At 43.4% G+C, this 12,871-nt stretch overlaps 1 protein-coding gene across 1 annotated transcript in view; it reads right to left on the bottom strand.

Annotated features, from left to right (window-relative positions):
- Positions 1 to 12,871, bottom strand: part of LOC132999899 (A disintegrin and metalloproteinase with thrombospondin motifs 9-like) — a 43,681-nt gene that overhangs the window by 12,174 nt on the left and 18,636 nt on the right. Inside the window, exons 24-29 of the mRNA XM_061069699.1 lie at positions 11,820 to 11,927; positions 11,574 to 11,741; positions 8,250 to 8,495; positions 7,008 to 7,169; positions 6,555 to 6,731; positions 1,498 to 1,668 (exon numbers count right to left, since the gene is read on the bottom strand). Coding sequence (XP_060925682.1) covers positions 1,498 to 1,668; positions 6,555 to 6,731; positions 7,008 to 7,169; positions 8,250 to 8,495; positions 11,574 to 11,741; positions 11,820 to 11,927 — 1,032 coding nt within the window. The remainder of the gene's footprint in view (positions 1 to 1,497; positions 1,669 to 6,554; positions 6,732 to 7,007; positions 7,170 to 8,249; positions 8,496 to 11,573; positions 11,742 to 11,819; positions 11,928 to 12,871) is intronic.

Genomic DNA, 12,871 nt, shown 5'->3' on the forward strand with positions numbered 1-12,871 from the left:
AGTGTTTTCAATGAGAGTATTTCCTGCTGTAATGCAGAACACGTTTCTACAGAGAACAGGAATGAGAGAGGGTTGAGGAGTCGGTTCTGTTCAGCTCAGTCAGGCAGGAATAATCACATGACGTGAAGAATGCTGTCTAGCTTCCATCTAAGATGTGTGAACTACATTTTTCTGTTGGTCTTTTATATTTGTCTTTTCTCTTGGTCTTTTCTAACAGAGGAGCTGTTGACGAGTGCTGGAGATCTACATGACAAGCAAATTACATAATTTGAACAAGATAATCATACATTTACTGTATACAGATTTAAAGTGTGTGTGTGTGTCGGGGGGGGGGGGGGGGTGGTTATGTGATGTGATGTGGTGAAGGTGATAAAAGTTTGTCTATGTTTGTGTGTGTACATGAGTCAGACCTCCATCACACCACCACAGCTACAGCTCATGTTTTTTCAGGTTTAAGGAGGAAACGATAAACACATCCAGATGATCATCAGCGGTGAGATCAGACAACGGCACTGGAACCACGGCAGAGGAGTTCTACCAGAGTCCACGTCCACCTCAGTGTGTTGCAGGAATCAACAACCCGTCCTTCAGGGTGTGACACAATGCAACATATTTCACTGTATATTATCTGTTCTGACATCTAAGCTGCTGAACCACTGTAGGTAGCATGTTGCACCATGGGTAATCATGCTGCGCTTGGCTTGGAGAATCCTTTTCTCTTGGCGTGTGTCCCGCTGCACAGCTGTTCAGAGCAGACGCACATCCTCTCTGACGTATGCAGCACATATGTGGCTCTGCGCTCAGACTCTTGGAGTGAATTCAAGCAGACAGAACATGAGAAAAGAGAGAGACAGAGAAAACTGAAATTAAGAGCAAATGGAAGCATAGAAAAAAGGGGGTGCATCCAGCGGCCCAGGTGCAGTCATGATTGGCAACTATGACGTCAGTGAACTGGATCTTTTTTTAGGGCTTTCAAAGACAAGGCCAACATGTGGCTTCTATTGGGAAAGATAGAGAGAAAAAAAAGTGAAGGATTGAAAGAGGGCTTGAGAGAAAGAGTGATCAGTCAAGGCGAAAAGAGAAACAAGGTGAGGGAGGATAAAAGGGACAGAGAGGAGAGAAAAGTGAGGATCAGAGGAAGAGAAAATAGACATCAGATCAAAGAGGTGTTCAAGTCCGTCCTGTTGTCCTTCGTACCGTTCTGTGGTGTCAGAGTCGCAGGTTTACATTTCCTCAAACCTCTGTATGTATCCGCCCCGGGCCTGTGCAACACCCCAGCAACCCACCGAGTTATAAATGTGTGAAAGCACCCTGCCTTAGTTAGTGGCCTGGCATGAGGCATAAATACAGTCAGGTGTCTCTGCAGCCGGTTTAACACGTATGCACAGATCTGCCTGCAAGCTGATAAGCATTAAAGTGGAATGAGGGAGAGAAAGAAGAAAAGGAGGCAGCGTGAGAACATGCGTGGTGGAGGAGTGTTTTATGCCAGGGTCCCACCTCTCCCCAGTTGCCAGTCTTCCACTTGGGGCATCGTCTGCCTCGGCAGCGCCTCTGCTTGCCGGGTTTGGGGGACAAGCTCTGGCAGTTCTCCTCGGTAGCGCTGCGGCCGGATCCTGTCACACAGCTCACCTTACGGGACTTGAAGCCTCGTCCGCAGGAGGCCGAGCACTGCAAGATGTCAGAGGAGAGGAGGGGGTAAACAGACAGGTATGCTTTGTGTAAAAAACAACCTGTACACCAATGAAATTATTTTTTCTTTATATATTCAGTTGAATAAATCTGAATCTACATCTGCTGTAATTAAAAACAAGTTTATTGATCAGATAAATGTTGATTATTGTGTGTGCTTCTTTTGACTCCACAAAAAGAAAGTAAAGAAAAAAAAGAGCGATCCCCATTCTAGTTCCACGTGGACAGCAAGTCCAATGGCAGAGTGTGCCCGATTACCCCGGCAGTAGTTTGTTTCAACTCCGGGTTCACTGAGTTACTGAAGGTCTAACTCATTGTGACAGGCAGACACACACACACACACACACACACACACACACACACACACACACACACACACACACACACACACACACACACACACACACACACACACACACACACATAGCAGCGGCATTACAGGAGGGAGTGGAGAGGGGCTGGACCGTGCTTGGATAATCAAAGGGGGGCGTTGCATGCAGGGATGGATGGGAAGCGACAGGCTCAGAGTTGAACGGGTACGTGGCCCAGCGTGCGGTGCTGTCCTGACCAGCGAGGGACTGTACCGGACAGGAACACGCCTTGACCTCTCACCCCATTCACTGAGGAAGACGGTTAGTGAGGCTCATGAAAGGAGGGACTAATAAAATGCTTACTGCTTCTTTTTTTTTCTAAAATCCAGGCACCCTTCACACACCCGTTTGTTTCGTAGTTCACTAGATTTGTTAAGATTACTTGTGTTGTTCAACTAATAAAGACAAAGAAAAAAAAAGGAAAATAATTGGATAAATATTGTGTGATTCTGTCGTGCTTGACTTTGAATAAAAATGACAATGACTCTGTTTTTTGTATGTGTTTTCTATCAAGAGTGGGATATAAATCATAACATGTGTGAGAGGCAGACGAACCTCATGGTTGTAATAAGCAACTGAAACATATCATGTCAAAATATCAAATATTACCAAGGACCATAAAAACAAATATCATATTTTTTATGTTATTTCCAGAAATGATGACAATCCACATTTGTAATGGATGAGCTGTGGAGAGTAACTAATGGAGACTCCCCAGTATAGGTTCAAATCACTATAGGAAAGTATTTTACAGGCTCCCAGGCTGTTATTCTGCTTAAATGTCACGTCTTTCTCAAACAGTTCAATATACCTTTTTACAAGGGCTGTCCTGCTGCTGTGATGCCCTCACAATACCTTGGGAATCAGTGCCCCCCCCCACTCAACCCCCACCTCCACTCCACCACCCATGCAGGGCTCATTAACTTTGCCCACAAGTTCACCGGGGTTCTGTAATTATCCAGTGCAGCGCACTAATACAAACATCGCTGCTGCTGGCACACACTTGACCTCAACATTTCCGACTTCATCGCGTAATGAGAAGTGAGCGCAATTTAATTTACATCAAATAACGCGACATGCAGCGTTGACAGTGTCAATCGTCGATTTGACCTTTTTGAACTGACATCCAAAAGCAGTTCCCAGGATTATTGCAAACACAAAATGCTCAATTCATATATAGATTTATTGATTTTAAGATGTATTGAACTAAATCTTCCTATTTCCATCCTCAGCACAGTGTTAGGAAATCCTACTTATCTCTTTGTTTTGTTTTGTTGTCTTATTCCTGGATCACAGGCAATTTCCCATAAGTCTGTCTGTGCTGACAGGATGAACCGGGAAGGGGCCCCTCCCTAGATCAAATGGGACCCTTGACCTGCCAGTACACCACCGCATTGTCTTGCTGAATCCCCCTCCTCCCTCTTTAGAGTCACTGTCATGGGCCCCCACATTGGTCAACTGTCATCAACCCGTACTAGAATGGTGTAGAGGGGGCCGGACGAAAGGGGGCCAAAGGGTGCTGGCGACTTCATAGCCAAGCACGCGTCACCAGGCGTCCCAGAAAAAAGCCGCCGGGGCAGGCATTAAGAGTGAGTGAACACAGTAAATGAGATGAGAGCTATACATCGAGGCATTGTCACCACGGGACAAAGATTTACCTTCAGGGAGGAGGCTTTGAACTTCTGACACAGACGGTAAAAAGCAGGGTCGCTCAAAGAGGTCAGCAGAGGCCCTGACCGCATAAAATAACACAGATATTGCTCAGTGATTTGTGCATTTTCATTCAGGAAAAACACCCCATTGAAAAGAGTGGCGGGGAGGAATGCTTCATAAGCTGTTTGCCAGGCATCTTGTTTTAAATCCATCCGCTAAAGTCGAAGGTAAAACTAAATGATAAAGGACATTTCCCCTTTCACAGACACAGTAAACAATCCTCAGTTAAATATTTCAATAGAGGATGAATGTTTTTAAAAGTTGGTACTTGCATAAGTTGTCTCACTTTCTGATTTTTTTGGACAACCAGATGTCAGTTGTGTTTTTTCCCCTTGGTCTTAGTTTGCTGGGACATTGGCCCGGTCACTGCATGTGATAAAATTGTTTTGATTAAATAAGAATGAAGAAAAGCCTTGGATGGTACCTCTACTTCACTTTAATCGTAACCTTTTCTGGAAATGAACAGAAATCCAACAAATCCATAAAAAATTAAATACTGACATAACATTATAATGAAGTAACAATAAATACAAGTAATTACATAAATATACAGAAATCTTCTTGAAACACAGACTTATACTGCCATTTGTGAATAAGAGACATACAATATACTTATTTCAAGAGCCTGTTGGTGTAGAGTTTGTGTTATACTGCAACTGAAAAATTGAACTACATCTAGGATGTGATGCGGTAATTCTGTGATTCAGCCTCGATCGGACTTTACGCTGCTGTACAATCACAAAATCACGTGGGAGTCATGACGAGTGATAGCCCTCATTTTAAATGATGGGTGGTTAAAGTGTTAACAGGCCCTTAAAATAAGGTGTGATGTCAGTACAGACATTTATGACCAGGAAGAGTCAACTGGGTGGGCTCTGGGCTGCAGCCAAAGGTTTCCCCTAACCACAGATTCTGGATCAGTTTTCACTGTCGAGTTTTCAAACGAATGGTACAAGCAACAAGGTGGGAGATGACACACCCTGGATCTGTGTTTAGAGCCATCAACTCCACTGGATAGCCTCAACAACTCATGCTTAATCGTAGCCAGCCAAAATCCCTCCAGGATAAGGCAGGGGGGCAATCATAGCAGAGACTGAGGTAGACACATTAGGTTGGCTCAGAATAAGAGCTCTGGATACAAAACACTATTAACTTCCCCTGTGGTCACAGGTGTCATGTGTTCAAAATATGACATTTTAACAGCCCATTCTCTTAAAGGTTAAGCACGGTGTTTCATGGACATTCAAAGACAATTAAACATTATTTTGACAAATCTGTGATAAGACTTTAGCATTTAGCTGATCACTCTGATCAATCCACTAACTGCTCATGGAAAGAAATAAAACAAATACAGAAAAAGGCAGCATCAAAAAGCGATGTGCCACAATAAACACCAAACTGACCAAAAGTGTGATGGTTCATAGTTGATATTGATATCTCCCTTGTTTTTGGCCAAAGCACCACTGTAGTGAAGGGTATCATAGTTGAATGGCTAGTTGAGTTGTGTTTAGTTCCAAGTGAGGTATTGTTGAGCATAGCATATTTAGCAACTCCAAGTACTTACTGTACAAAGCAAATATTAACTAACACAATATAAATACACTCATATCAAGCACCTTTGGAGCAGAGAGCTTTAAACCTATTGTTTTGGCCACACTAAAAAATCTGGGTCAAAACCCTCTGCCAAACTGGAATACAATGGCTATTAGTTCTAATTACCACAAACTCTGTGAGACACTTTATTTTACAGTGCTGGTACAGCTGCTGTTGTTGATGTTTAGTACTGATACTGGACGTCTCAGGGACTTCTGAGTCAAAGATTTTCCTTCTTCCATACTAATGTCGTTTTTTGGGGCAACACCGCTGTTGGTTTCATAACAGGGAGTAAATGCATCAACTGTAAAATAAAGTGTCTAAATATAGGATTAGTAACTTCTCTATAAAACCACATGTGCCTTGAGACAAATTGAATTCTTAATACAATAGCCATTTCTAAGATGTATATAGTACAAAGATGTATAGATAGTACACAGCCCATATACAGTCCTATATAAGCTGGCGCTTTCAATGTTCACAACAGAACGCCAAACTGTACTGTGTAGCACCGCATATTTGGAGATTATGGGCCATTCTTTGGATAATAAAAGAACAAGGCATCATACTGTATATTCCTGATATACAAAAACATTCATCAGTATTTGCATATGAACAACGATTGGCTAAATGTGCGAATACAAAGAGCTAAGACACAAAATAAATCACTTTTTAAAGTTAATGCTATATACAAAAGAGAAAAAGAGAAAAAATATCTTAATAAATTATCTTTAAAACAATATTTTACAAAACTAACTTTGATTGTGATACGAAGTGATCCTGAATTTTTCAAATACGTACTAGTACACGGCTCATCAACAGTTTTATGGTAACTAGGACTGACAAAGAAAAAATGTTCTTATGGTCACAACTGTCACCGGAGCATTTTGTGATGATGACTTTTTTTTGGCATATTGCAGGCGAGTGTGTCTTTGCCATTGAAGTGCAACAGAAACAACTTTTACGAATGTCTCGAGGATACATTGACCAATCACAGGAGCCAGAGAGGGAGCGGGAAGCGGTGGGGGGTTAGAAGTTAGAGTAGAGTGGGAGTGTGGTTTCTCCAGCACAAACACACTATAGTCATTCTGCCCTTGTAAGACTGTTTGTGAAAGAGTAACACTACAGGTATTTGAAATAAAACGTGAGGTTGAAAAACAAGATGTAAAGTATTTTTTATGAGCGTACCGAGCTCCAGGGGTCTGTGCTCCAGTGGGGGCTAGACGGGCATGGCTGAGTATTGCACTGCTCGCGATCTGGTGGCTTGTCGTGGATCTCGCAGCTCAGGTCGTTGAAACGCTCGCCGTTTGGACGCTGACACACCACCAGCCTTGTCTTGATCCCACCTCCACATGGCTTTGTGCACTGAAGACAGACGGAGAGGGGAGAGGTCGTGTTTTTCAGGTGGGTATGGGGAAGGGGTTTGGGGGTATAAAATAAATAACACCCCAAAAGAACAATTTTCCACATGAAAAGAGAAAATGGAGAACCTCTGATTTGTAAACCTCTGAGTCAAAGTAATTATTCAAACACTAATGAGCATCTCAGAGTTTATACTTTACTGTCTTAGCTCCACATGTATCTATCCCTGGGCCACGGTGAGGTGCAATCTCATGTAGAGTAAAGTGGTGTCTGTCTTACCTCTCCCCAGTTGCCATAGATCCACTGCGGACATGGCCCTGACTCACAGGATCGTTGCTCACTGGGCCGACTGCGATCCTCACAGCTGTTGGCAGGGTAGCCGTTCTCATCCTGGCACACAACCACACGCCGCTGGAAACCTCCTGCACATGTGCTGGAGCACTGGTGTTAAAAGGAGAAGAATGTGCACGGTCAGACAGGTGGTTCTCACAAACAGATGCTGAGTGAAAAAGGAGGTGTTAATGAGTCCTCAGAGGAACATAGCTGTGTGTGATATACATTTAATTTAAACAAACAGCAAGGCTAAACTCATGGCTGTCTTTGTCAACATAAAACTAAATGGTAGGTTAAATGCACTGGAACAAATGACCAGCACACACACAAAAATCAGCTATGTTATATTCGTCTTAGGTCAAACGAGCGACAACGTTTGCTGTCCCCGGGACAGAAGACGGAAGAGTGACCAGAAATAGCTGTGATTGCTTCCTAAACTTATTTTAAGGTCAAACATATTTTTGGACATTTGACATTATCACTGACCCAGTTTTTTAAAAGCAGCTGAACAATACAGAGAACGAGATTGAAGGAAGGGGGCGGGGGGGGGGGGGGTTATTGAGGAAGTTGGGTCACACAATCCTGTTACGTCACAATGGACAAGGCCAATGTCCTTAAAAGGCAAATGACATTGAGCATCTTCGTCACTTTAAGTATCACACTGCAAGGAAAAAATAACTGGCTCACCAACTGTATAAAATGACTGAAATATCTAGAGGACGAATTCATTGGACACCCAAAAGGAAATGCTCCATATTTTGGTTCCTACGCCTATTCACTTCCTTGCTGTGAACAAGATGAGGCAAAACTCTTCTGTGCAAACCTCTCATGTCTGTTCAGTAAATATAAAGCTGAAGCCACAAACTGGTTAACTTAGCTTAAAGACAGGAAACTGGTTACGAGCTAGCCAGGCTCCAAAGGTCACAAAAGCAATGTATATGGATACTTGGATAATTCTACCAATCTCTAATTATTTTTCCATGAATCAACAGAGATTACCTAATACACAATGATAACAAGTGAGCAACTTCTTATTATTAGGATCATACAAAAAACATCATCATTTCAGTGCTGCTGCTCAAAACTTCTCTGGTCTTCTAATGTTTGTGTCAAAAGTTTAGCTGCACAAGACTTAGCACAAAGGTTCAAACACTGTGATGCTGCTGAGTGCACATTAAGATAACTCACCGCGCCCCAGGGTCCGGTCCGCCATTGGTGGGATTGGCTATGGGGCAGGTTGTTCCTGGTGCTGGCGTTTGGTGAGGACGGCAAAGGTCGGGACTCACTGGAGCGGGACGGGCATTGAGACATAGCGCAGTCCTGCTCTGTGGTAGGACGATCGTCTTGGTCACACTCACTAGCATTCACCTCCTGGTCACTGATGACACACACTACCTGCCGTGTCGTCTTCCCCTGGCCACAGGTTACCGAGCACTGAAAACACACACACACAAATACAGTGCATAGATATCAATGATCCGTATAAATCCAATGCAAATAAATATCTGAATGCAGGCAAAAACAAATGGATCGACCATTTGACCACAACACCTGCATATGCAACTCAACACAGATGTGTGTGACGTGTAAAAAGTAGTTAGAAACACGTGTCCAATTAACATGGAGCTTAATGTCAAGTTGTTTCTATTTTCAGACCAAGGATATATGACACAATATCCTTGATGCACTGCACTGTACCAATGTAATCAATGAAAAAAGTTGGTTCAATTAGCTCCAATGCTAACAATTAGCTGCAGCTTCAAATTTTTTGCCGTTTCTGAGCATCACTTTCCCTGTTAAATGAACGAATGGTTGTGGCAGTTGGAAATATCATTACATTACATGTCATTTAGCTGACGCTTTTGTCCAAAGCGACTTACATTTTTAGTACACTCAACATTTATGAGGGGCCATTTAGGGGTTCAGTATCTTGCCAAGGACACTTCGGCATGCAGATGGGGAAGAGTGGGGATTGAACCAGCAACCTTCTTGTTGGAGAACGCCCACTGTACCCCCTAGGCCACACCGCCCCTGTGTCAGTTGTTACTATTCAAACTAAGCTGTTAAGAGTTTGTGTGTGTCTGTGTCTGTAAGCAATTGTTAAAAATAGTTTGAGTAAGCAGAGCCTCCACTCTGAAACACTACTGAACAACTAACTGAGTGAAGAAAATCCAACAGAGTGAGACGTCTTTTTTCTAGAGGCTCTCATCACTGTCAGGGTTGGCATCTCCCAGCTGAACCTTCATTCATATCATATCAGTAATTTATCCCTGGACACAATTTACTATGTATTACTATAAACTATATGCTTGTGCTTTTTCAATGTGTCAGATATACCGATGTCAATATTCGACATCTAAATATTTCTAAATAGGCTATAAGTATTGGATAACAGCAGATACCCAATATCAAAGGACTCAGATCTAGATACAAGCTTAAAGTAGAAATTATTTAAAAAACGACCTAGTGTACCTTTTCTATTCACATATTAATTTAGCTTGTATCTGAATGTACATGTATCTGTATCTTTCATTCAAGGGAAGTGAGCTCATGTGCTCTTCAAAAAAAAAGAATCAATGTTAAGCTTTGAAACATGCATATTTGTTTACTCGATCCCTTTTTTCTCAATTCCTTCTTTTTCACCACATACTGAAAGTCCTGAAAGTCCTGTACACCCCAAAATTGCCCCTGACTGTGCCATCAGGGAATAAATGGTGTGAAGCATGTAGCAGCGCAGAGTGAATGTAATGTCAAGGGCTTTGAGTGGTCAATAAGACTAGAAAATCAGTATATACAAGGGAAAGAAAAGAAATTCATTCACAATTTAGTGTTTCCTATTGTCTCAGATGTGGAGGTGTTGACCACAGCTGTTTGTTTCTAGGTTGAAAAACCACCCCATAGTTTGGTGGAGGCCATAAACAGAGACAACCAGCAGAACAATGATAATTATATTTAGATGGAATTTGATGCCACATGCTTTAAAACTGACCAGACATTCTACCGACCAAAACAATGAGGAGGCACATTCTAACGAAGGTCCAAGACCAACTGAAATATGACTTAGTGTTGAGGATGTGGACACAGATCTCATTCCATTCAAAGAGGACATGCAGGACATTGCCATGACTTCGGGACTGCCTGACAAAGCAGTTCTTCCTACAGGACCCAGGAAAATAAACGTTCCTTTTCCTAAGTAACACAGGATAGATCTTACACAAATCTTAGCACAGACCACTCTATAGCTTGTATAAGGTGATCTTTTATACTTGTGCAACAGCTGTCTGGTCTAAAGCCTTGCCTGGGATTACTCTGTCCAGGGGTTTACAGTGTGCTGTCAAAAGTTATGGATTTCACATGATCATAGGTACAGTTAGATGGTCTTATACATAAAGCTGGTGTATATGATGTTGCACTAAGTAAAGCTGTTGGATAACGTACTGTCATCTGTACCACAATAACAAAAGTCTGTCATATTGGAGTGTTCTGTCACTGCTAGATAAAGTTATGTTGCTCTTGGTTAGTAAGTCGAGTGGGTGTGTGTGTGTGTGTGTGTGTGTGTGTGTGTGTGTGTGTGTGTGTGTGTGTGTGTGTGTTTGTAGCTGGGATAGGCCGCTCAAATCGTTTTTAGCCTTGGGATGAACCATTTCCTTTTAGGGGTCAATGAGTGTCTTTGGCTTTGTATACGTGTGGGTGTGTATGTGCATGTGCAATTGTGTGTGTGTGTGTGTGTGTGTTTGTGTGTGTGTGTGTGTGTGTATGTGGTGACCAGACCTGCAGTCTAGCTGTACTGTATCACTAGGACTGTGATGAGAAACATCTGTAAACAAGACCGGAGCCCCTCTCTACAGCCCCTTGCATCTCCCAGCTCCAGAGTGCCTCACTCCAACTTTCTATCTCTCACTCACACACGCAAACACACATGCACACACACAGTGGTCTTTCTAAAGTTGTGAGGACACTCACGTGTTGTTGCTCCTTGACACGCTAAACCTAAAACCAGTTCTTAACCTTCAAGCAGTCAAATAAAGTTTTGTGGACCAATCTAAACATCCTCACAATTCTGAAACATTGAACAATACGTTGTCTTCACATCCATAGAAAGACACATACTGCTTCTCTAGCCTCATTCCAACCCAACTCCAAACCTCTGCACACATTTGCCTTCCAGCTGCAGCTTCCCTGCAGACCTCTACAATTGCATGTGCACACCCTATTGTCAGTGTAGGTGAAAAATGATGTAGAGAATACTGAAATACAACTTGTAGGAGGAAAAACATCTGGATGGCAGTATTGACCCAATTTAGGTTAATCAACAGGGCTGTCTGTCAGTATAATTAGATGCAGATCTGAGGGGAAGTGCTCGATTCTACAGGAAAACTCCTCTCCTAATGTTCATTTGAAACTCTTCTCTACCACATTGGGTGAGCTCATACAGATCATCATGTTGAGATAACTTATGTTAACTGGGTCAGATATAAGTGAATAAGTGATTATAACAGGTGGTTTTCTTACCACTGTCCATTCCAGCACTTTCCACTGTCCGCAAGCCACTGCTGAGCACACTTCTCTGGCAGGGGGTTTGGGTAAGTGGGCGCAAGCTGACTCCTCTGCCACACCGCCCTGGTTGTCCCGGCAGCTCACATAGCGCATCCTTGTACCTTTGCCGCAGCTGGCAGTACACTGGTGTGCAGATGAGAAAGGTTAAGAGGCTGGAAACCAACAAACTGTGCAAACTGAGGATACGAAAGGACAACCAACCTGAGTCCAGGAACCAAACCGCCACTGGGTTTTGTGGGCCTGGTGGGAGGGGACTTTGGTCCCTGGGGGAACAGGGTGGCTGCTGGGACACTGAGCCAGTTCACAGTCCTGTGGAAGGAAGGACACATACACCCGTTTATGCAGCGATTAACAAAGTGAATATACTGTAACAACATCTGTCCCTGGCCACAAAATACCATGAATATCAGAGATAGCTCCCCTGACATGGGACAGTCATTAACAACTTAAACTATATTCCTTCGGCTCTACATTAGAGAGCAGTTGTGTTTCCCATCAACATTTTCCCCCCACCTTGCCAAAACAACATTAACAGGGTCCGCCCCGTCAGTTCAAACTATGGATTGTGGCAGTAAGCCACTCAGCATAAAGCCCTGATCCCTGTCATAACAGGTCACAGTGGAGTGGTATTCAGGGCTCCAATGCCCATGCTGGCGTGGTTGCAAACTCCACCCCTAATCCACCCCCTTGTCCCTCACCTTCCGCCCTTTCCTCTTTTTCTCCTCATGCCCTCTGGTGCCCTCTGACCCCCAGTCTCTAGGAATGAGGGCCTTAATCAGGTCACACAGGATCTGAGCAGGCTCCACATTCCTCACTCGGCCACCTAATAGCAACAAATAGGCCTTGTGGTGGTGTGCGGTAGTAGCTCTACGCACACTTCCAAGTCGGTCACATTTTAGATGTCAATTCTGAATGAACTGCTAATATATGACATAGTCTCTGATGAGTCTGTGACTTTGTGTGTAAGGGTGCGTGCTGGAGCTTTAATGTTGTAGCTGTACAAATACTGTGACTCCAGCAGTGTTCAGAAGTGCTGAGCCTTCCTTCGAACTATGTGAGGGAAATATTGAGCAAAGCCTCCACCTCTCTACTCCTTGTGCTCAGAAGGACTTCTATCCGTCTATCTCTCCCTCGTTTTCTGTGCCTTGCCTGGTGGCAGTCTGCAGTGGGACAAGCGGCCTGTTGGCCAACTTCATGGCTGGCTGGTTAGAATCACAACAAGGTGGGGCGACTGCTTCAGGGTCACTGGTTCT

Source organism: Limanda limanda, chromosome 4 (genome assembly GCF_963576545.1).
Source record: "Limanda limanda chromosome 4, fLimLim1.1, whole genome shotgun sequence".
Lineage (NCBI taxonomy): Eukaryota > Metazoa > Chordata > Actinopteri > Pleuronectiformes > Pleuronectidae > Limanda > Limanda limanda.